Source organism: Hibiscus syriacus, unplaced genomic scaffold, assembly GCF_006381635.1.
Source record: "Hibiscus syriacus cultivar Baekdansim isolate YM2019G1 unplaced genomic scaffold, ASM638163v2 tig00110819_pilon, whole genome shotgun sequence".
In the NCBI taxonomy this organism is placed as follows: Eukaryota; Viridiplantae; Streptophyta; class Magnoliopsida; order Malvales; family Malvaceae; genus Hibiscus; species Hibiscus syriacus.
Window position 1 is genome coordinate 2,285,659 of NW_024062875.1, and position 26,717 is coordinate 2,312,375.

The following is a 26,717-nucleotide window of genomic DNA, read 5'->3' on the forward strand; positions in this document are numbered from 1 at the left end:
AACTACTCTACTAAAGCATGCTAAATGCTAAGCAGACAGTAGAGGTTTTTGTGTTATGCATTTGGAATTCATATAGGATGATGACTAAATTTTGGACATTAGTCACATATTGTAAGAAATCAAATGAAGGTATGAAAGATATTTATAGTGAGATTAAACTATTCCCCAATCGACTTTAGGATAATTATAATACATTTCGAATCCAAGGAGTCATCATAATATTAAATAGTAGTATGTTTTCTTTAAAGGATATAAATATGAACAATTTTATTTGTAAAATATGTACACATTTATTTAGGAGTAAAATAAGATAAATATTATCATAGAACACTTAAAGAAAAGTACGATCCATATTTTCTTTGGGCTGCCTGGAGTTATGGTAATGTTTGCCTGATTTTCTGAACAGCAGAAAAATAATAGTTTATGAGAGTTTAGGCTGGACCTGGAGTGAACCCTAGTCGCAGGCTTGAAGCACAGATTTGGGCCAAGAAGCTTGCTTATATGGACCCTTAAAATGTTAGTTTAAATTCAATAATTTTCGTTATAGGGGTGTGACATCGCTTACTCGACTAGATTTTTAGGTGAGGTAAGGGGTGCTACAAATAAATTTAATTGGGTGTGAAATATCTTTTATAATTATTGTACACTCTTCATATAAAAGATGAAACGGTACGTTTTTGGTCTCTATCTTCTCATGAGTGTAAAAATAAGTGTTAACTGCAATTTAAAATCTCCAAACATCCGAAGCACGTAATAAAATACACTTTATTTTAAGCATTTTTAATGACTTTAGAGGAGATATTTCTTAATATTGTGAATAAACACACTGAGAAGACAATCATACCTCTGTTAGTTTTAAATAATTATATAAAATATTTACTAAAAATATATTGATATTTAATAAAATAATTGATAATTTTCTCCTTATCGTATCTAGTTGATAGAGTGAAATATGTTTCATGCTCAAATATCAAATAACATAAATTTTGTATTCTATAGGAATTTAACAAACTATTACGATCTTTATCTTTTAGGATAAAATATACAAATGATCCTTTGACTATATGACATGGTTTGTTGAATCTCTCGACTATCAAAAGTTACAAAATAATTATTCAATTATAGGGTGTTACTTTGTCAAGTCTCTTAACTATTAAAAGTTACAAAATAATCACATGACTATTCATATATTTCAAAATTTTCTTTTTTCTTGGTTAAAACATAACGGTCATCTAAGCTGGACGTTAACCTGTTAACCAATATATGATAACATATGATCCCAAAATCTCAAATGATTATACAATTCAAACGATTTTATGATGAAATTTTATCATACATCAGTTATTATGTTAACGTTCAGCTCAGACGACTGTCAATCTTTTAATGGAAAATGACGAGATTGAAATATATGAATAGCTCAATGACCATTTCATAACTTTTAATAGTCAAGGGACTCAATAAAGTAACGTCCTAAAGTAATAATATTATTTTGTAACTTTTAATAGTCAAGGGACTCAACAAAATAGTGTCATATAGTGAGGGGCCATTTATATATTTTACCTTATCTATTAACTATCTATTAATTATTCATAACTACTATGAATTATTAATATAATATATATATATATATATATTAAAATTTTGAAAAACCAAAATTTATAATTTTTAGTGTCGTAAGATTTGATTTAATATTCAATATAATATTAAATCTAGTATTAATAGAATATAATAGTTAAGAATATAACAATTCCATTTTCCTTCAATTTAAAAATTATTTTGATTATTCTTTTTTTTTTCATAACCACCGTTAGTATCTTTTCTTCTTGATTTTTGTGATCGAATACGATATCAGTCTTGGTACTAGTTGTCAACCGTCGGTATTCATTATTTTTCCTTTGCTTTATTATAACATATCTTTATTTTTCTTGTTTTTTATTTTTAATAATTGTATCTTTTTGGCACGTATTCATCTTCCTTGAGGGCACGATTTTCTTTGTCTCTATGGCAATTTTCGATTATTTGTTCGTTATTTTCTTTTATTTTTCAGGGTTGAATTTGACATCACCACAACTGATCAAGATGACGCTTATTTATTATCATGATGATCTTTCCTGCTTTGGACCCTCGAATTGAATTTGGATATACGATTTGTGTTCGTGAATAATATTTTCACATCGCTCAATTCTGATTTGCGGTATGTTAGTGGTCTTTTAATAGTCATATTCCCTTTTATGGTTCGTTTGTCGATGCATTCAGATCTATCTGTATTTATCTCTTGTTCGAGTTTATTTGGCTAGATTTTTTTAATATTTTCCTTATATGGTCCTTGTATAATCTTAAGTGGCTAGTTTTCTTATGTTTAGGAAAATATTCTTATTATATGTTTAGTTTACGGTTGTGGTTGTAAACCTTTATTGAAATTTGAATATTTTCTATTTTTAATAAAATTAACGTCTTCTATAAAAAAATTATTTTGATTATTTAATTTTATTTCATATTAATAGAACATATTCATATATAATATTAATAATACTTATTGGTATGTGATATTTATTGTAAAATCATATTATTATGATAGAATCATAGATTCTTTTTTATTAGTATTGGGTCTCTAATTAAGATATAGTTAATCAATTACAATCTGAGAGAGGTGACGTGAGGAATGGAGTTTTAACTCTTTGAGAGCTCAAAGAACACAGTTTTCCCAATCACTCCATATTGACTTTCAAGTGTTATCTTATGTTAGAAAAAGATGGTGGCATATGAAAGATTCAAACTTTTTTATTTAAAATTACTGTAATCCTAACCACTGCTAAGCATGAATAGAAAAAGGATAACATAAATTTTAGCATAATAATATTCTGATTCAGAATATTTACGTTACTTATCTCACATTATTTTTTTAAAAGGGAACCTTGTATATTATTATAACAGATTAAATATACAAAGATAACGACAATTATCGAGGTCTCGTTAAAAAAATTCTCTAGATCTAAATGGAATAAAAAAATACCCCGAATCAATGCACTAAAACAGAAGCAATCGAATGAAATCATCTCATAACCAAAGTCTATTACACGATCCTATGACAGCGCCATAACAACCGGGTAGACTGACTTCACCGGGCCAATCATACACACAGAAGGACAATCAACCATATGAACACTTCTTCAAGTGAGGAAAGAGCGATCCACAAGCAGCTAAAGCAGAGATCAACCACCAAACCCAAACAATATAATCAACAACTCGAATTAGAATTTCTATTGGACAATATAAATTTAAAAAATGTAATGTTAGAACAAATAACGAAATTTAGTGATAGAATTTGAAAGGCAACTTAAAACTTGAAAAAGTTTAAAGGTTTAAATATTTTTTTAAAAAAAATTGAAGAGTTCAGTTTACATTTTTTTCAAAAAAAATAATTAGGATCTAACTAAAATTTTTGAAATTGGAGAGGTTTAATAAGAATTTTTAAAAATTGTAGGAAGAGTTTAATTAAGAATATTTAGAAAATTTAAATCTTAATATGAATTTTTAAAAAAAATTGTGAGAGATCAATTAATTTTTTTGAATTTTTTTAAGATCTTAATTATAATTTTTCAAAATTTTGGGGTACTATGGCCTCCAATAGTTCTCACCGTGTTTCGCCACTAGTTAGAACTCATGCAAAGAATTTGAATAATGCTCAATATTAATTATTTCAATAGTTCTAATTAAATAATAAAAAGTATTGATATAAGAAGAATTTATTAAGTGTCTTAAGTAGTTAAAATATATGTTATTCTTCCTACGAATTTTAAATTCGGGTAACTGTATTTATAAAATATGAATATTATTAATAAATTAAAAAATTAAATAAATATTATTTTATATTGATATACAGAAAGATAAAATTTTAATAGCTGTCAGATCTTGATTTGCCATGCATAAATTCTGAAAATATGTTATGTTCATGGCGGACATTATAGGAAAAGAAATGGTGTTGGGGTCCCTTCATCCCTTTGCGTTTCTTATAGATAGATTATACACCACCGTGCCTAAGCTGATTTAACACCCTTATCTCAATCTAAATACTTTAATTTTAATTAATCGATTAGACATTGCACTCAGTGTGGTGCAGGTGTGAACAGAGATGTGTGCCACATCCAAATTCATCGGATTTGGACTGATCCAATTTTATTGAATATAATATTTTTAAAAGAATCGAATTTGAGTTTAGATCATATCAAATTAAGATCGAGGGTAAAAAATATTTAACTCGGTTAAAAATATAATTTTATTTTATATATTTAGAGATAATTATAAAAATAATTATATATATATATATTATTTTTAATTAAATTCTTATTTTTTATTGAATAAATGTATGAGTAATTTTTATAAATATAATATTTAGGGTTAGGTCAAATAGAGTTTAGAAAAAAATGTAAATTTAATTAAATTCTTATTTTTTATTGAATAAATGTATGAGTAATTTTTATAAATATAATATTTAGGGTTAGGTCAAATAGAGTTTAGAAAAAAATGTAAATAGTGTGAAGGACATATATTTTTCGAGTAGATTTCAGATTGAGTGGATAATGTATAATTTTTAGGTCAAATCAAATTAACTAAAAACTCAACTCAATCCGAACCATACACATCCCTAAGTATAAACCATAAAATGGAAACTTACGTTGATTTAATGTTTATTCAAGATAATTTTGCTGATAAAACATAATTACGTCACGTAAGATTAGTTTGATATTACTTCTCACAATACATTTTAGATAATTATATAAATGATTTAGTAAGATGAAATATTAGATTTTTTTACATAAGATCGTAAGTTAGAATTTTTAACGTTTACGAATAGAGTAAATTAGGTTGGAAAGATCGTTCTTATAATGAGCCTCTGCAAAATCTGATCTAAATTAATCGGTCAATACCAAATACTATTGATAATTAAAAAAAATCATATTTATAATTTTATAATTATTATAATATATAAATCATATTTGAAATTATTTTTAAAATGCATTGCTAACCCCAACTTTCACAATGTTATATAGGTGGGTAAAAGTGGTCCAAGAAAGCACACAATTATTTTGTTTATCATTAAATCAAGTCGTAGCCTTTGACTAAATTACGGGTGCGTCCCTACAATCAGCAGTGCTGTATATTTATATAAAATCATCATCATCAAGAAATGATTGCTTCTTTCTCTTATAATTATTAACCGTTAATCAATGCCTACTTGCTTGTTCTATAATGCTTAATCCACCATCTCAAACAAAGTGACCGTTATTTCCAGGATATGACAAAACTGAAAAGCCACCCTGGCCCCTTCCACAATATATATGATCTTAACAAAGCATATAAAAAACCCTTATCGTTTAGCATTATCAATATTATTGTCGGAACTGTATTTTGGTTGGGCTCGGAATTAGGCTTCGATTTGGATTAAACGAATTTGAGTCGTCACCGACCATTTTAAAATGACTTTAGGTGGATCGGACACCATCTTACCTGATCTGCGTTATACCAGAAATGTGTCAGGTTCGGGAGTCGGTTACGGTCAAAGAAGGATTAACACCCTTGAACCGCCCTTTCGGTACCAATTAATTTGCCGGTTGTCTTTAATTGTGAAAATTTGAAATTTAAATTTAAATTACCCGATTCAAATTGCTTACCTTTGATCAGTTGAAATTTCTCTAAAAAAATCAAAAATGTTAGATAATGAATAATAATAAATACAGAAAAAATAATACTAAAATAAAATAGATAACAAAGATAATTAAAAGTTAGTAAAAAATAATAAATAAAAATAATGAAATAAAATGAATAGAGTAAAAATAAAATAAAAGGGTTAGTTAAAAAAAGTAAACAGTTGATTGAATTATTAAAAAATATTAAAATATCATTTAAAAAAACCTAATTAAATTTTAAGTTGGGCACTTGAAAAAAGTGTTTGTTTATTTAATAATATCGAAAATCGAACGTCTAGCTATATAAGAGCGTTCCTTCCCAATATTAGAAAATACACAAACACTTTTATTTAAATCAATTATGGATTTAATGGTGAGTTGCTAATTAAAAAAAATTAAAGACGCCTAACCTAAAAGGTTTATTCTAAACTAATATCTAATTAAAGATACTAAATTTCTAAAGTTTCTAATTAAACTAATTTTGAAGACCCTAAATAATGACTTAAGTCTAAAGATCCTAAAAATCTAAAGTTTTAAGCTACAATTATGCATGTGACCAAAAATAAAAGAATTAAAAATCAATAGGCACATTCAATAAATAAACTCATTAATAATAAAATTGGAAGAAATTGGTGCTAAATTGAATCAATAGAAAATTTCGGAAACAAATTAATATGCGTCTGGTGACTAAAATAAAATAAAAAAAGTATGGGTCTGTAAATGCATATATGTATAAATAAAATGGCACGCATACTGATTTGACCGAGATTTCTTAAAAGCACAAAAACAGGGAGATGGGTTAAGTGTCTACAATTATCATTTTATCAGATTACTTGATCATGGAAATTAATGTCAAGCACACAAGTTTAACTATGAGTCAAGTGTATTTTTCAGCAGATAATAGAATGGTTAATACGATCTAAATTTTGAATGATCTGAATATAAAATAATTTAAATTTAAATTTAAGTCAAAACTAAAATGATAGAAATTTAAATTAATCAAATTACATTTAGTTTGACCAAAAACAACATTTTAGTTAATGAATATATTAGAGAGGGGCTGACCATTACAGCATCTAAAGATGCTTATCAAGTGAGTCGATAATGAGTTAAGTAGTGTTTGACTCAATTCAAAAATTGTTTGACTCATTGCTTGTTAAGTTTGTTAAATTTGCGATCACTAAAAAACTCGTTGCTCGTTAAGCTTACTAGAATTTTTGACTTATTCTTTTTAAAATATATGTAAAATATAGTGATACTATATATAACATAATATAAACATAAATCAATAAATTTAACAAAATTCAAAGTTCATATTTCAAAATAACAATCCATAACACATCATACTAATATTTGATAACCAGAGTAATAATCCGTAAATACATCAAACTAACATATTGTAATCATTCTCGAAGAAAAAAAAGTTTAACAATACACAATCAATTATAAAAACAAGACAAATAACATCCTAAAAGATTATATAAAAAAATTAACACGCTACACATGAACTTTTTTAGTCAAGTTAGATTTTGTTTGACTTGACTCATTAGTATCTTAAACGAGTTTGAATCGAATCAATTAAAATCAAATGTCGATCAAATTTTAACAGAATGAAATTCAAACTGCTCGGGAATAACTCCCCTAGCTACATCCATGCCGATAAAAGGAAAAACAAAGAAAGGCAAACATGTCTGCTGAAAATTCAGACAAATCCAAGAACCAGGAATTGCTGACAAGGTGGTTTTTATGATTGGGATATGGCCCCTATCTTGTGCAAAAGAGAAGAGAATTGATTGGGTGCACATAAATGTGGTGGTTTCCACATCATATATAGGGTTCTTTCTAAGGTGAACCCACCCCCACTAATTATAAGGGCCCTTATGGCACAGGAGCCATTCAACCGCTTCGGGAATTTCCTTGTTTTTATTATATCTTTTCGCAATGCTGGCAACAGTCGTGACATCAAAACCACAAATATAAGCATTAGTAGAAGCAAAGTTGACGCCATATCCCACTTCAAATATTTTTCTCCTTATCACATTGTTTATCATGATTTATGTGGCAACAGTTAATGTGTCAATCAAAATTGAAATTAAGCTACCCTAAATTCTGCTTTCATTTGAGCTTTTTGGTGGATAACTCTAGAGATACAAAGGTACCCATTACAAGGCTCCGATCAACCATTTTTAAGAGGTTATCAGCTAGAAATGAAAGCAAAATCATGCATGTCAACTTCCTTAAACCCTGAGAGCCACATTGCTATAACCACCAACATTTTCTGTGTATATTATCATAAACTAATACTGTCATCTCTAATCAATTGCAACTTTATATAAATTCAAGTGTCATATCATATATTATCTTGTATAAAGTCTCTACAATACTTCAAGTATCTAAAGGTTTGTTTATTTTAATAAGTCGATTATCTCGATTCAATAGAAATGAATTTTTGATCGTGTAAATCGGTATCACACTAACAGCTTTGTTCACATTTGATGTCAGTGATAAAGCTACAAATTAAATTCAGGAGGACAAAAATAGTCAAAAAAAAAAGATGAGAGAATAAAGTCTAGATAAATTAAAATTTGGGATAATTCTATAGATTACAAATTTATTTACATTTCAACTAATATAAATTATATTTTGTATTACAATCAATCCTATAATACAACTTATAATTAACTAAACTATCATATAATTAACGAGTCAATATTCACTTTTATTAAATTATTTATATGTAATTCAAAATATAATATGCACAACAAATAAGTAAATAACATTCATAAATCTTATTGTATGAATTACTTCAAATGAATTACAATAACTATATGAAATTACTATACTTAGGACACAAATTTCAACAAATTCTTACTTTTCCTAATGAATTAAATGTGTCATGTTTCACATTCCCATTATCTTAATATGTTTCTCAAAACTCCTAGCCACTAAAGATTTGGTTAACGGGTGCAAGGTTATCCTCATATGCAGAGCTTACTCAAGAGGGGGAACACCATGAATTCTGGTTCAAGGTCTCCCTTGTATCTTCATAAAATAATAAAGTAACGTGTTTGACAATATTGTAAGCTAGTGATTGTCTCTTATTATTTTAGTTATAATTAAAGTATTTTTTTTAATAAAACAATGAAAATAATAAAAGTAATGTGCTCGACAGAATGTCTACTAAGGTGTTACAGTTGGAGGAGAAGAGCGCGGAAGAAAAGAAGGAAGCAGGGAAATAATTAGGGAAAGCAGTGGTCAAGGGTTAGGGATTTCAGATGGTGATTTGGGAATCGGGGCGAGAGAGGAGATAGAAATTGGGAAATTAGGGATTAAAGGAAATGAAGAGGTAAAGATGTGTTTTGAAGGGGAGCAGATGGAGCACGTGGGTCAAGAAGGCTTGGATCAGCAGGCAAGTCTAGTCCAGGAAGAGAGAAGGTAGCCCACGTGATGGCCCAATATCTGAGAAGGGAAGATAAAAGCAGTTTTTTATATCTGTTATATAGTACTGCCAGCTGGAGTACTTATTTTACCATTTTAGCCCTGTAACTAAATAAACAACGGCTGAGAGATTGAATTCCTCAAGTATTGAATGAAGCATTTCTTCTGAATCCTCTAAATTATCTAATTCTTCTTCTCAAATCTATCTCTATTTCTATTGACTATAACAATTGGTATCGAGAGCCTCGGTTTCTGGCAAAATTGGGGGCATGCCCAAGAAAAATCAGAACATGGCAGATGATTTAGTGGGGTTGCAGAAACAGATGGAGGAGCTGACAGCATTGGTGAAACAGGGACAAGATGAGTCTAACCCTCCTAAATGGTGGGAGACTCAGGATAATAGGATTTCTGCATTGGAATCAAGGATGGCTACGAATCATGGATATGTGGAAGAAATTTTGAAGATCCTGACTGGTAGGAAGGAGGACCAAAACCAGTCTGCTGAGGACCAGGTACAGACTTCTAACTCAGTTAATATGAGTAGTAAACAGCCTGTTAAAGTGATGGTGATTAATGATAAGACTAGGTTTACTTATAACCCTGAGGAGCCTGGAATTCTTAAGTCTAAACCAGGAGAATTGCCTGTTCAAGTGACTAGCTTAAAGAATGATAATTTAATGGGAGAGAACAGTGCTGCTAGGAATCAGCTAATGGCAGTAGATGTGGATAAAAGAGGTATTGGGGGGTCTTCTAACATGTCAGGGGTAATGTGGCAAAGACCAAAAATTGAGCTGCCAATTTTTGAAGGACTTAATCCAAGAGGATGGTTACAAAAATGCCTTAAATATTTTTCTCTTTGTAATATTGCTTATGAGCAAAGAGTTGAAGTGGCTACAATGTATTTAGCAGGGAAGGCTGAAGTATGGTTTGATGGTTATATTATGCAAAAACATCATGTTACTTGGCATGAGTTTGAGGCAGACCTATGTCATAGGTTCAATGATAAATTTTTTGTTGATATTGTGGAGGAGTTCACAAAGTTAGTGCAAAAAGGAACTGTGGAAGAATATCAGGACAAATTTGAAGAATTACAGCCACATATGTTATTGCAAAACCCTACACTAGGGGAAGAATTTTTTGTTTCTTTGTTTGTGAGTGGGTTGAGGGAAGATATTAAACACAGAGTTAAAGTTTTAGAACCTAAGTCTCTCTCTGAGGCTTGTAGGCAAGCTAAATTGTATGAGTTATCTGTGGAATTTAAGAGCAAAAGACTGAGATCAGCCTTTAGAAACTCATCCTACCCAAATCCTATATCTACTCAAAAGTCAAGTCAGTTACCAGTACAACAGAAAAATGCAGCAAACATATCATCAAGGCAAAACTTACTGGATTACAGAAGGCAAAACAATTTATGCTTCAAGTGTGGAGATAAATTTGTTCCAGGTCATCAATGCAAAATTAAACAGTTAAATATGATGATTGAAGATGATACTGTTTTACTTCCAGAAGGTTCAGAAGAAGTAGAGCAGCAAATGGTGCAAGAAGAGGAAAGCTTAGAAATATCTATCAATGCCATTACTGGTTGTACTGGGTATAATACCTTGAGGATACAAGGAACAATTCAAGGGAGACCATTAAATATATTAATTGATAGTGGTAGTACCCATAGTTTCCTAACACCTTAGTGGGCTGATGCTGGGGATCAGATTAACACTACTCATCCTTTGGCTATTACAGTAGCTAATGGACAGCAACTCTACAGTTCAGCAAGGTGTAATGGGGTGGAATGGAAGATGCAAGGTCATTCTTTTCTACATGATTTCAGACTACTTCAGTTAGGGGGGAGTGATATGGTGTTAGGGGTGGATTGGATGAAGTTGTTTAGTCCAATCTTGATGGACTTTAATAAAATGACAATGAGTTTTGTGCATATGGGGAAGAAAATTACTATAAAAGGCCAACAACAGTCAAATTTTTTGCAGCAGATTTCAGGAGCTACACTATTGAAGATGACAGCTTCTGACTCTCCTATTTTGGGACATGTTGTATTATTCAATATGTGGGAGGATTCCAAGATTATTCCTACAGCTATCCAGCCTCTTTTGGACCAGTATCACTCTGTTTTTACTGAACCTACAGGACTGCCTCCTACAAGAAATCATGACCATGATATTCCTCTTAAACCGGAAGCTACCCCTGTCAATTTAAGGCCCTATAGATTTCCATATAATCAGAAAGCTGAGGTAGAAAGGTAGATTGCTAATATGCTTTCCTCATCTGTTATTCAACCAAGCAAGAGCCCTTTTGCTTCTCCTTGTCTCTTAATAAAAAAGAAGGATGGTACTTGGAGGTTTTGTGTAGATTACAGGAAACTGAATAGTATGAAAGTGAAGGATAAATTCCCTATTCCTGTGGTGGAGGATCTACTGGATGAATTACATAGAGCAGTTTATTTTTCTAAAATTGACTTAAGATCTAGTTATTGGCAGATCAGAATTAAGCCTGAGGATATATACAAGATAACTTTCAGAACTCATCAGGGCCACTATGAGTTCAAGGTAATGCCCTTTGGGCTTACTAATGCCCCTGCTACATTTCAAGCCTTAATGAATGAATTATTTAGTTCATTCTTAAGAAAATTTGTCTTGGTATTTTTTGATGATATTCTGTTTTATAGTACTTCTATGGCTGATCATATTATTCATTTAAAACTAGTTCTGGAAGTTTTGAAGACTAATCAATTATTTGCCAAGATGTCTAAATGCTTTTTTGGACAGCCTCAAGTTGAATATTTGGGACATATTATTTCAGCTTCTGGGGTTTCTACTGATCCTACTAAAGTGGCAGCTATGAAGAATTGGCCTGTGTCAAAATCTTTAAAATCTTTGAGAGGTTTTTTGGGATTGACTGGTTATTACAGAAGATTTGTAAAGAATTATGGTACCATCAGCAAGCCTTTGACTCAGATGCTTAAGAAAGATAGTTTTCAGTGGACTACTGAGGCTCTAACTGCTTTTGAAAACTTGAAGCATGCTATGTGTAGTGCTCCTGCGTTAGCATTACCAGATTTTGGCAAGAGTTTTTACTTAGAAACAGATGCCAGTTCAGGAGGAATTGGGGCTGTATTATCACAGAATGGTAGACCTATTGCCTACCTTAGTAAGGCCCTTAGCCCTAGACATGTTGTCTTATCTATATATGAGAGGGAATACCTTGCTATTCTAATGGCAGTATCTAAATGGAGGCATTATTTAGAGGGTAATCTTTTTATCATCAAAACTGATCATGAACCCCTTAAATATTTATTGGAGCAGAAATTAACTACTGCTATTCAGAAGAAAAGATTGACTAAATTATTGGGTCTGGATTATGCTATTCAGTATAGGAAGGGTAAGTCTAATGTGGTTGCTGATGCCCTTTCTAGACAGTGGGAAGATCAAGGTCAGCATATGGCTATGGGTGCTACCTTAATCATTCCTAGTTGGGTGCAGGAGGTGGAAGGCAGTTATAAAAGAGATAAGATAGCAACTGATTGGCTATCTATATTACCAGTCAATCCTAATGCTGACCCTAAATGGACATATTCTAAGGGTATTCTTAGATTTAAGGGCAAGGTATATATTGGAGCTACTGGATCATTAAGATTACAAATCCTTCAAATCTTACATGATTCACCTCATAGGGGACATTCTGGAACACAGGCAACATACCAAAAGATTAAGGCTAATTTTTATTGGCCTAAGTTGAAAGTTATGGTGGCAAATTATATTAAATGTTGTACAGTTTGTCAACAGATTAAAGTAGAACATGTTGCTAAGCCTGGACTCCTACAACCACTGCCTATTCCTCAACAGGCTTGGGAGATTATTACTATGGACTTCATAGAGGGATTACCTACATCTCAGAGGAAGAATTCCATTTTGGTGATAGTTGATAAGTTTACTAAGTACAGCCACTTCCTAGCTTTATCACATCCTTATACAGCTGCTGATATAGCTAAATTGTACTTGGACACTGTTTATAAACTTCATGGCCAGCCTAAAATGGCCATTTCTGACAGAGACAAGACATTCACCAGTCTCTTTTGGAGAGAACTGGTGAAGCAACTAGGTACTAAAACTCTATTTAGTACTGCTTACCATCCAGAGACAGATGGTCAGACAGAAAGGGTGAATCAGTGTGTGGAACAGTATTTGAGGGGTTTATGTTTCTTTCAGCCAAAGCAGTGGGCTAAATGGCTACCACATGCAGAGTGGTGGTATAATACAACCTACCACACTGCCCTAAAGCTTACACCATTTGAGGTATTGTATGGCTACAAGCCTCCTACTATGGTTTGGCAGGAAGATACTACTGTGCAGTCTGTAAGTGAATTAATGAGAAATAGGGAGAATATCAAGCAGTTACTGAAGCTACAACTTGAGTATGCGAGTAACAGAATGAAACAATACACAGACAAGAAAAGAACAGAAAGAGTTTTTGCAGTAGGAGATACTGTTTACCTGAAATTGCAGCCTTATCGTCAAACTTCCTTGGCACTGCGCAAGAATTTAAAGTTAGCCGCGAGATACTACGGGCCTTATAAGATTATTGAGAAGATAGGTGAGGTCGCATACAAGTTAGACTTACCAGTTTCTTCGAGGTTACACCCTGTTTTTCATGTAAGCCTTCTGAAGAAGCACGTAGGGGATTCAACTGTCTCTTCGAAGGATCCTCCTGACATGAACGATGAAGATCATATTAGAATTGAGCCATACAGGATAATGGGTAGACGAATCATCAATCGACAGAACAAACCTGTCACGCAGTTGTTGGTGCGCTGGAAGAATCTGGATGCCACCAGTGATACATGGGAGGACTACACTGTTCTTCGGGGACAGTTCCCTGAATTTGATCCTTGGGGACAAGGATCCTTTCCAGCAGCGGGTATTGTTACAGTTGGAGGATAAGAGCGCGGAAGAAAAGAATGAAGCAGGGAAATAATTGGGGAAAGCAGTGGTCAAGGGTTAGGGATTTCATATGGTGATTTGGGAATCGGGGCGAGAGAGGAGATAGAAATTGGGAAATTAGGGATTAAAGGAAATGAAGAGGTAAAGATGTGTTTTGAAGGGGAGCAGATGGAGCACGTGGGTCAAGAAGGCTTGGATCAGCAGGCAAGTCTAGTCCAGTAGGAGAGAAGGTAGCCCACGTGATGGCCCAATATCTGAGAAGGGAAGATAAAAGCAGTTTGTTATATCTGTTATATAGTACTGCCAGCTGGAGTACTTATTTTACCATTTTAGCCCTGTAACTAAATAAACAACGGCTGAGAGATTGAATTCCTCAAGTATTGAATGAAGCATTTCTTCTGAATCCTCTAAATTATCTAATTCTTCTTCTCAAATCTATCTCTATTTCTATTGACTATAACATAAGGATAGTTTAGTGGGGAATTATTAACGATGGCCATTGTATTCTGTGCCAAGATGGATTCTAAACCAGAGGTAGTGTGAGAGGCTTACTCGAATATGAATGTTCAACTTTGTAAAATTTAATGTATACTTGGCTAGTGCTGATATACTATAGTATTCTTGTAAAGAATTGAATACTGGTCTGTATGTAGCAGTTTATCTGCTTCTTTGGATGACACAAGGCAACGATTTATATATAGACAAAAAAAACACTTTTTCTTTTCTTATATGGCATACGAAATCAAGTCAAATGATGATCCGGTGAGCATTTAACAATAGGTTTATTAGGAAAAAAATATTAACACCATCTTCTTAAAAGATTAAGGGCTCACTCTTCTGACGTCTAAAACACTTTCTTCCTATTTCTTCATTTTCAATCCTATTATTTACTTAGCTTCTCTACATTCATCTATGGCCTTTACTGAAGTCAAGGGCTTCTCTTCATCTAGGGATGGGCATGGGTCGGGTTTTTGGTCCACCCAACCCGACCCGAGAACAAGGAGTCCTCCACCCGAGACTCGACCTGACCTGACCAAAACAAGAAAAAATATTTTTTATTCAATAAAAGCAATGACTTAATTGAAAAGAATAATATATAGAGGGGTATTACTATAATTATTCCTAAATATATAAGGTAAAATTATTTTTTGGGGTCGGGTCGGATATTTTTCACCCTAAACTCAAACCAGACCCGACCCGAACATCACATTAAAAAAACCCAACTTGAACCCAATTTTTAAAAAAAAAAATCCGACCTGATCGAGTCGGAACCCGTCAGGTTCGGGTCCCATACCCGCCCCTATGACTCATCTATGACCTTTGCAAAAGTCAAGGGACACTAAGGTGGCGTTTGGTTCGCAGGAATGTTTCTGAGGGAATTGAAATCGGTGAAGGAATTGGAATCTGAATCTGAAACTTGTTTGGTTGGCAGGAAATTGAATTGGAATCCAATTCCATATTCTGTTTGGTTCGCAGACATATCAGATGAATTTGATTTCAGTAATATAAAATGACAAAATTGCCCTTCTTGTTTTTTTGCTTAATTTTAGTTTGTTTTATAACTTACATTAGCAATATATTATAAAAATTTAAAAAAATATTACATTTTCATTTTATTGATTGATTATTCATTTCAATAAATTATAAAAATCATACTAATAAACATCATAAGTTAAAATCACCCCAATTAGGGATGGTCATGGGTCGGGTTTTTGGTCCACCCGACCTGACCCGAGAACAAGAGAACCTTCACCCGAGACCCAACCCGAATATATGAATTAGAAACCCAACCCGAAATAATAAAAAAAAAAATTTATTCAATAAAAATAGTGACTTAATTGAAAAAAATTATATATAGAAGGGTATTATTATAATTATTCCTAAATATATAAGGTAAAATTATATTTTTTTCGGGTCGGGTATTTTTCACCCTAAACCCGAACCCGACCCAAATATCACACTTAAAAAACTCGATCCGACCCGATCCTGAATTTTTTTTAAAAAAAATCCGACCCGAATACCAAAAGATTAATGAGGGTAGTATGGTCAAATTTCACATTCCCTCATCCAAAGGATTTCAATTCCATCATGTTATTGATGGAATATACTTTCTCTCCTTTGATAGAATTTACTTTCTCTCTCTTGATGGAATTGGATTCTAATTCCCCTTTAAAAACTTGAACCAAACATGAGAAAGCAGTGGAATTAGATTCCAATTCCCCCTAATTTCAAGAGATTCCAGCGAAGCGAACCAAATGCCACATAACATTATTTCCTCACGTTGAATGTATAGAGAAAGTGGATCTAGCCACCTCCATTTCTATATTCCCTCCCACAAAGTATCTTATTACGTTATTCAAACTTCATTTTTCTTAAAGTATTTAGGTGGTGTTTGTTTTTGCAGAGGTAAAAGGTCTGCAGTCTGCGGACCACATCTGCAGAAATCTGCAGCAGAAGAGGTGGACCAAAAGTCTGCAGTCTTCAAGAAGAAGACTATTTGTTTTTTAACGTCTGCAGACTGTTAAAATGAACTGAAATATAAATAAACTGACTTTTTAAACTTAAAAGAATTTTGCAATACTGAGATTTAAATAATTTTAGTTTTACAATACTGAAATTTAAATAATCCATACAACTACAATAATAAATTATTGTAAATAAATCAATCCATATTTTAAAATAAATCAATCTATACTAATAAATTATTTAAAATAAATAAATCCATACAACTACAATAATAAATCAATCCATATTTTAAAATAAATCAATCCATACTAATAAATTATTTAAAATAAATCAATCCATACAACTACAATAATAAATCAATCCATATTTTAAAATAAATTATTTAATATAAATCAATATATACTAATAAATTATTTAAAATAAATCAATCCATATTTTAAAATAAATCAATTCATATTTTAAAATAAATCAATTCATACTAATAAATTATTTAAAATAAATCAATCCATATTTTAAAATAAATCAATCCATACTAATAAATTATTTAAAATAAATCAATCCATACAACTACAATAATAAATCAATCCATATTTTAAAATAAATCAATCCATACTAATAAATTATTTAAAATAAATCAATCCATATTTTAAAATAAATCAATTCATACTAATAAATTATTTAAAATAAATCAATTCATATTTTAAAATAAATCAATTCATACTAATAAATTATTTAAAATAAATTATTTTAAAATAAATCAATCCATATTTTATAATAATTTATTTTAAAGTAAATTATTTTATAATAAATTATTTTAAAATAAATAACCTTATTAAACTATTTAAAATTATTTTAATAAATAACTATATTTTATAATTGTTCTTAAAGAGGTTTGAAGACATTTGAATACATAAAACTAAGTCAGCACCAAGAAGAGCTCGCGCAGACGTTTGAAGAGCTTCTGTCTTCTAAAAAACAAACAGTCTGCGAAGCCTAATGTCTGCGCGTGGTCTGCGCGACGCATACATAAGTGGTTTGAAGAGCTTGCACAGTGAAAACAAACACCACCTTAGTCTCTTCATTTTTTGAAGTATTGTACTAAATATTCGTCTATACAGTGTAACACACAACTGTATTTTACAATCATTTCCGAAATCTGTTTTTTTTCTCATCAGACCCTTCTTCCTTTATATTGTTTTCTTTGTGGTTCTGTTTTTGCCACCTTAACTAACAAGATGAAGTGATGAACATGCATTAAATTTCCCTCAAGTGAACATAATCATGGGACTATTATCTCAATGTCAAATTTGGTGCAAAGAATGAGTAGCATTTTTGTTTTTTCATCAAACGGTACCTTTCTTTTCACAAAGCAACAAGATTTGAAGATTACATCAACTTATCAACCTATCACTTTGATTATTTTGGAATTTGGATCCATATTAGTGGCTGACATCAGATGCATAAGGTAGCTATCACAAATGAGCATGCGCGCATTACAACAAGGAACTATTGCTACATCATCATATAATAATGCCAAGAAAAAAGACAATCAAGAGAATCTTGACAATGGCAAAGTATAGTTTTTAGTATAAATATGAGACGTTCACACCCTCAAGGTCACCATGAACCAGCAGCATTTCCAGGAAGAATCAGAGAAAATGGAGCGCGAGGAAATCCGAAAGGGACCGTGGACGGAGAATGAGGACATGATTCTGATCAAATTCGTTCACTTGTTCGGAGATCGGCGATGGGATTTTATAGTCAAAGTTTCAGGTTTGAAGGTTTGGCGGGAGACAACCAATAGGTAGGATTATCTCGAAGATTGGAAGGTCTTGGAATGAACCCTGGTTTAACAAAATGATTTTGTTGTAGGTTTGAACCGAACCGGAAAGAGTTGCAGGTTACGTTGGGTTAATTACCTTCACCCTGGTCTCAAAAGAGGTAAGATGACACCCCAAGAAGAGCGCCTTGTCCTTGAACTTCATGCCAAATGGGGAAACAGGTTCCACAGTATTCAGTAACATTATACAAATTTGTATTCTGTTCCATTGGTTTGATGAACTTGATTTCACCAGGTACGTAAACATGATAATATGATATGCAGGTGGTCGAGAATTGCTCAGAAATTACCGGGGCGTACCGACAACGAGATCAAGAACTATTGGAGAACTCACATGAGAAAAAAGGATCAAGAAAAGAAAAAGGCCTTGTCACAATCATTGTCACCGTCATCTTCATCTTCTTCCAACAGTCATTCGTCGTCATTATCGAGCACCGGAAAGGTAAGTTTCTACGACACCGGAGGGCCAGACGTGGCAGAATTCGAAGACGAAAAGGGGTATTCCATGGATGACATATGGAAGGATATTGATATGTCTGAAGAACATATGATAAAGCCTTCGACTCATAACTATAACGACTATTGCTTGGATTCACTGTGGAAGATGGATGAAGAAGAGAGTAAGATGTTCTTCCCTTCCAATCAATCAATCTCTTGCTTTGAACATGGGACATCATATTTAACAGGCTAGTTAGAATTCATTTATTTATTCATAACATGTAACAATCACTTGTCTCCTGGGGAAACTCTTTAACAGCTGCGTGTTTTCATATCTCACCATGCTGCATATCACTGTAATCATCTCATGCTCTAGTCTTCACCAAGGCCATTTAAATTATGATTTCGATGGCGGATGTAATGAGTACTGTTACATATATAAAATTGCAAAATAGTGGGACTATTTTAAACTTGTTTGAGGATCTTCTAAACACAACAATTTCACAGCAACTAAACAAATCAGCTATTGAATTCAACCAATTAATGAAACCCCATCACTCTATATGCTAAAATTATAATTTCCTTCAAAATTCATCTTCGAATGAACGGAAGACTTAATCTTCCATGAAAAAGCTTCTCTTTTCTTCTCATTTTCACCATGATTTTAATATATCGAAAATAATTTATTTTTAAAAAAAAGTTTCCCCCCCGTAAAACTATAGTATTTTTTATTGGGTAAAGGAAGAAAATATAATGGCCAAAATGATATTGAACAAGTAGGAAAATGACATGCATGAATTTTACCAATCATTACAATAGTTACTACTACTTGGCGCTAAACTGAGCTGAATCTTTATGATAAATGACTTTTTTTAATTAAAAAGAAAAAAAAAGTGGAATAAATTCATTGAAAATCACCCCATTGTCTCACTACTTGGATTCCACTTCTCAAATCCTTCTGCATCTTCCCCAGGTTTTCAAAATTATTACGATGAGTTGGAAGCATATTATACGACTTTCTTTCTTTAAAATATTAAATCTAGGGTAAACCACTTAATTATTAAATCATGCTTTTGATCATCCTATAAAATATATGAATTCCATCACTCAACTTTCTTTACATTCTTTTTTTTGGGTGACTAAAACTTAAAACTTTTCAATTTACTCACTCAACTTTTGTTTAATCCTATTTTGTTCACTCCATCATTAGATACTTAACATATCAGCATTATGAATGGAAAATTTTCTTTTAAAAAATATGAAATGGCCTACTAACTTCATTTTTTGTGAAAGAAACGGTTTTAAATTCCTTTGAACTTCTCGATGATGAACCATCTTCTTCCAAATCTCAATAGTAAGGAGGTGGAGGAGGAGGGAGTGAGCTGTACATCTCAATTCCACGTTGATCGAATGGTAGATATTATATATTTGAATGGTTTGGGGTTTCATGAATTTTAGATTTGGGGTTGAGTTTCGTGAATTTTAAAGTGATTTTGGGGAAAATATAAATTGATAGAGTGGTAGGAGACCATGAAGAGAGTTCATATGTATCTTAAGTGGTCGGAGGAGATGTTTGAGAATGGTAATTATAACGCGAGCGTGTTACATGTATGAAACTATAAAATTTTCATCTATGAATAAAGAATATAAGACAGAAAAAGGGGGTAAAATTACGTGGATGACACATGAATTTCTTGTTAATAAAAAGTAATCCGCATCAACACACTTGTTGCCATGTCACTATTCCATTTATGATTTAACATCCGAATAACCAAAATAAGAGTAAATCAAAAGTCTAATGAGTAAATTAAGACTTCATAAATTTTAATAACCAAAATAGGAATGGGAAGAAAGTTAAATGATAAAATTTATAATTTACCCTCAAGTAATATTTTTGAATAAAAAAGTAAAATAAACATATTTTGATATAATTTAATCTAATATGATATTATTAACTATTAAATTTAAAACAAGATTAATTTTACAAATGATTGGATTCGGGTGTGGTCAAATCTTCTACATATGAAGGCAGTAGACCATCTAAAACAACTAAATGTATTTTCAGTGTTGGCTGATCAAATGCATTGCACGAATTTTTAAAGTTTGTCGAACCTAATACAGTTTTTGTGATTATAATGATCATATTAAAAGCATTTTTGGATATAAAATCACTTAAATTGGGCAGAAGTGGACAAATGATAAATGAACACGTTAAAGTGGAATTAACCATTAACAAAGAGAGAGATACGAACAACAGGGAATAAAAAGCACCCACATATATGAAACCAAAGTGACCCACCAAACTGCTTACAACCCTTGTTAATGGATCACATAGAACCCATCAAAACACCAGGGATCTTAAAATTCTGAACTGGGAAGCTGCTCGTGTGTGTCCGGGGCGATGAAGAAGACTTCATAGACGATGGCTGCAATGGCGGCACCGACGAAAGGACCGAGCCAGTACACCCAGTGGTTGTTCCATGTCCAGCTGACCACGGCTGGTCCAAAGGAGACTGCAGGGTTCATGGATGCACCATCAAAGGCACCACCAGCCAAGATGTTGGCACCCACAATGAAACCAATTGCAATGGGTGCAATGATCCCAATGTTACCCTTCTTCGGGTCGACAGCCGTGGCATAAACTGTGTAAACCAAACCGAAGGTCATCACGATCTCAAAAACCACCGCGTTCCAAGCTCCCACACCGGATGACAAGGCAAATGCAGATGTTTCCTGCACCATACAAAAATAAATAAATTCAGAACATATATTAGTTAAGCCTTGACTAAACTTGCTTTAGCTTTTCTATCTTACCAATCCACCTGTTGAAAACTTGAGAAGCAAGCAAGCGACCACGGATCCGAGCAATTGAGCAATCCAGTACAAAATACTTCGGATCAAGGTAATGTGGCCACCGACAAAGGCGCCAAATGTTACGGCGGGGTTTACGTGGCCACCGGAGATGTTAGCACCAACTGAAACTGCCACAAACAGAGCGAAAGCATGGGCAATTGATGCAGATATAAGACCGGCCGGCGTTGCGGCCCCGTTGTCAGTGAGCTTGTCTGCCAAAGAAGCGTACACGGTTCGATTAGTTCATAGAAAAACAAGGGGAATTACTACAACGTTAACAGATACGCTTTAGGACATGAGAAAGAAAGATATATACGTACTAAAAGCCATGCCCGATCCCGAACCGGCAAAAACAAAAATGAGCATTGAAATAAACTCAGCCAAAGCTGCTTTGAGAGCATCGGCTTGGCCAGCCTCAGCTGGAGATCCTACTGCAATTCGAGAAATCGGCATTTTGAATGTTCTTCTATAGGAAAAATAGTTATTTTTCTTTTTCTCTTGTTTCCTTCATCTTCTTCACTGGTACATATATATAGGGGTCCAATACTCCAGTAGAACTACGGACCATTAAAATAAGCAAAATTTTCAAGAAAGAAAAATTGAAAAATAAATATATAAGCAACCTTTTTTTTTTCTTTCTGGCGGCCACCTATCATTGTCGGCGGGAAATATTGAAGGCGAGGGTCTTTGAATCGCTACTCTTACGCCACGTGTACGGGTGGAGTGAATATGGATGGCCGATCGGAGGGTGGACAAATTTGAACACCGGCCAAAAGGGGTGGCAATGGGTCCCAGTGCCCTATGAGTTGTGGTTGTGCTTTTGGCTTGACCGACCATCTGGATTGTTTATATTGTGATGACGTGGACGGTGGTGGTTAGCTTTGCTGGCTCCATTATCTTAATTAATTTCTGATTTATGCTTAGTTGTTTTTTGTTATTGGATTAGCGGTGATAATGACGTCAGGTATAGCAATGGAGTGAGTGTAGTGAATTCTGCCTACCGTCTGATTTTGGTCATACTGTGGATCCATTAAATTTGTTTCATACTCATATCATATAATTTCCCTCGTATGAATTTATTTTTCTTTTGTACGTTGATTTTGGCCATGCATTGTTCTTCCACTTTCATAAGCTGGGATATCTACATATAACCTGCAACCATTCTCGGCTCGAATGGATAAAACCATTAATGATGGTTTGATGAAGAAGAAGAAGATCTATTTACTTGGAAAGAAGAAGAAACTAGTGACCTCAATAACTAAGCATTAACATCGCTCTTTTAAATGGGAAATTATGTCATTTTTTTGCTTATATGCTGTCTATTTCAGTGATTTTTCATTTTTTTTTTGGATATTCAGATAATTTTAAATCAAATTTTTTTTATTTATATTCGATTCGGTTATCTAATTTTTAATCAAATATCTAATTTGAATTATCTAAAAAATTATCGAATCAAATTATTTAGATATGATATTTTTACACATACCTAGATAGAAGGTGGTATCCTTTAAGGGCTAAAAAATGAGAAACAAATATTACATAATCCTCGAGCCCAAAGTAGGATAAAAGGAGCTCTAAAACAAAGAAAGCCCAAGCATGGTTGGGAGAGGGAGCTATGACCCTGTGGAAATTTCAGTCATCGTTTTACATTGCATTTACAACTGCGTAGGCATTGTTACAGTTTGCATGATGCAAATCGATGATTAAAGGAATTTTCAATTCGTATATGAAGCTGTTTCCTTCTCTTTGGAAAATGGTACATTAACAATATTATATCAAGTAAATCCCTTCTTTTACGGTCCGTAGCAAATGGGGGAAAGAAAAAGGAAGTCCTTCAAATTAAAATCTAATATTTTTAAAATTTTGATAAATTCCATTAATGAAAATCCGAATCCATCGATTGGGCACTTTCAACCTGGAAAAGACGATTACAAAATTCTAGTTTTAGATATTTATGGGTTGGGTTCAGTGCCTGACTTGCTCGTCTAAATTGTCCAACTCAATTTGTTGTCAGCACGAAGGACCTAGCCCATTTTGGATTACAAAAGGAGCACGAAGCACGGTCTACACGCCAATTGTCGTGCAAGCACCGGCACACATGGTGTGCGTGGTTTCGTCTCCGCACGGCGACTCTGGTTTTGTCCCTTGTGGAGTCCCAGATGGAAGCACATGACTCATATCTAACCGCCATGTGCGGAAGTGCATAAAATGACAATGGCTACCACAATACTTCCAAAATCCCCCACTTTCTTTTATTTGGAAAATCACACCTTACTTCCTTTATTTCCTTTTTCAATATCATTTCATTTATGCTTAATCAAAAAATAATAATTAAATAATTAGATTGGTTCAAGTGATATGTAATAATTAGACCAGACGTTGGTCTTGATTTTATTGGACTGTTTCTTAATCTGAATTTTTATTTCAACTTCTATAATTAATTAATGACATAACAAGCCTTATAATTTATTTAGTAGGTCACTATTACCCACTTATAGACTAGTTTTCAACAATTAGAATTATGAAAAACTACTTTTTTATCATTGAAATTTATAATCCAACATCGTATTAAAAATTCATTTGACTTTTATAAAATAAACAAACATAGGTTTAATTTGAATAAACAAGACATAAATATCAATATTAATATCCGAAGGCTCTTGATTGAGTTAAAAATTCATAAGTGGACTATCAATTAATACTCCATAGATATAAGACCAGAAGAAATTTGGTGGTAGAGAGTTGAGTTTTTGTTACTTGTTCAACTTAATCAAGTTTTGTTTTTTTATGTTAAAAAAGATCAGGGGTCAACTCATTATTATAACCCCGTAGACTTGTAAATTTATATAAAATACGGTAAGGTACAAAAATAATACTATCGATATTAGATAAATAGATGTATGGTTTAACATTTCATATTGTTGTAAAAGTTGAGACATTTAACAACTTATTAGCATGCATAATGAAGTTAAACAGTTGAAGAAAAAAACTTAATAGTTTGTATTTTATTCGGCATAAAATTGACAACTTTGACGTTCATGTATTATAATTGCCAAGCGACAATAGCACTGGTAAGAAACAAAACTTTTAATGCCAATAAGTGTTGGTAAAGAGATTGAAATTCATGAATTTGAGCTTGTAAGATCAAGTTCGAATCCTACCACTATTTCTTTTGGTGAAAAGTTTGTAAATTCTCATAGTCTTAGATATGCCTTAGTCATCGACTGGGGAACACCATTGACTTAAACTTTTTACTCAACCAAAAAAAACTTTTAATAATAAAAAACATATATATTTAAGATGTGACATTATAAAGCAGTTGCAAAGAAATTGAGTAGTATAAATTGATTACATAAAATTAAAAACAATATTTTTATTCCTCTTACTAATTTCTTTAGACAAAATTAATAAGTGAAATATAAAAGAGAATGAGACTTATGCCAATATAGAAAAATAAAAAAATGATGATAATTCAATCTCTGTGATTGAAAATCCCATGAATAAATTCATATGGGTAATAATAAATCTTTGATTGTTCTGGTGAGCACTATAAATTATACTTGTTTATCCTATGATGCAAATAATGTTAAATCTACAAGGATGATGAAGATGAGTAAAACTATTAATCAAGTGCATATACTTTGTAAAATATATTTGATGAATTGACCTTATATAAGTGTGAATTGAGACAATTGTTATAAGTTTCGCGATAATATGTCTAGAGCAACTATGAAAAATCAAAAACATGCATGACCAAAATGCACACATCACGTTAAGCAACAGTAACAAGGTGTAGTGTGATTGGTGAAATCTATAATTTAAAGAATTATCGGTTGACATAGCATAACCAAGCTAGCGTGGAATCTCTCTTTTGGTGTCCAAACTTTTTATCAGCCGCTTGTTGAGATTTTTTTTATTAAGCTAAAGGTGATTACAAAGTATTATTTGTTCTAAGTATTCTCAACCATTTAACAATGAATGTCCAATCACTTTTATAGTCGTTGGTGTTCAAACCCATAACCTCTAGAAACAACAATAATTTATTTTAACCACTGAAGTAAGTAGATCGTGCTTGTTGAGATTTCTATTATTATGCATAGGAATGTTTTGACGTGGCTAGCGCAAGGACGATTTGATGGGCTCCTTTTTTTGTTTTGGTTTCTCTTCTTTATTCAAAAAGAAAATTATTGGTTCTTAAAAACATGATCCATCAATTATTTTATAAATTATATTGCATTCTTTCCAATTTTGATTCATAATTCAGAAAAAATAAAACACAGGAGTTGATATATTATATATAAACTAAAAATATTTAGTAAAATTTTATCCATGATTCTTTTATTATATAAAAAAGGCATAACATTTTAAACTTTAGAAGTTGTTTTTAACTTACTTCATATTAAAAAAAAACTTAAACTAATTTTTAGAAGAAAATATGTACATTGATTTTCTCAACTATTATTTTTGCTATTTTTATCTAACACTACCCTTATAAATATCAAACATTTTTTATTCTAAACACACCAAAATTGAGAATTTTCCATCTGCTACTTGATATCTTTACCGTTCTTGAGTTTATTGAGTATTAATGTAGAGAATTATTGTTGATTCATGAGTCTCAATTTTATATCGAAAAGAATAATTTGTTGAATTCTGAAAAATATATTATATGATGAAATATTTTTTGATGATATTATTTTGTGCACATCTCAAACTAATTATCTCTTATCTCGATTCAATATAATATTTTTAATATATATATAATCTGAATTACTATTAAAAATTATATATTTTTAAAAAATTGTAAATACAATTATGACATATTAAAATAAAAGAAATTATCAAATTTAATGTAAAGCGTCCAACCTATAAAAGCGAAAGATTGACAAAAATGAATTTAACAAAATCTATCGTGCACTCTAACAAGTCACCAGGTTCATTGTATTAAGGAAACCTAAATTATTTTTAATTTTTTTAGTTTGATTATACATCTTTGTCAAGCATATTTTAAAATTCAGCTGCTTTTGTCAGCTTCTTAAACAAAGA

General features: G+C 32.0%; 2 protein-coding genes across 2 annotated transcripts; one reads left to right on the forward strand and one right to left on the reverse strand.

Moving 5' to 3' along the window:
* The first annotated feature begins 18,147 nt into the window (after positions 1-18,147).
* LOC120142156 (transcription factor MYB48-like) lies at positions 18,148-19,239 on the forward strand. The gene is made up of 3 exons (XM_039156887.1): positions 18,148-18,313; positions 18,413-18,542; positions 18,645-19,239. The coding sequence occupies exons 1-3, from the start codon at positions 18,163-18,165 to the stop codon at positions 19,069-19,071; spliced, it is 708 nt and encodes a 235-aa protein (XP_039012818.1). The 5' UTR covers positions 18,148-18,162; the 3' UTR covers positions 19,072-19,239.
* A 1,837-nt stretch (positions 19,240-21,076) lies between these two features.
* Positions 21,077-22,198, reverse strand: LOC120142073 (aquaporin TIP1-3-like). Its single transcript, XM_039156830.1, has 3 exons — positions 21,992-22,198; positions 21,633-21,883; positions 21,077-21,551 (listed from the first exon to the last, which is right to left on the reverse strand). Exons 1-3 carry the CDS (start codon positions 22,122-22,124, stop codon positions 21,177-21,179), a joined length of 759 nt encoding a protein of 252 aa, XP_039012761.1. The 5' UTR covers positions 22,125-22,198; the 3' UTR covers positions 21,077-21,176.
* Positions 22,199-26,717: the final 4,519 nt, after the last annotated feature.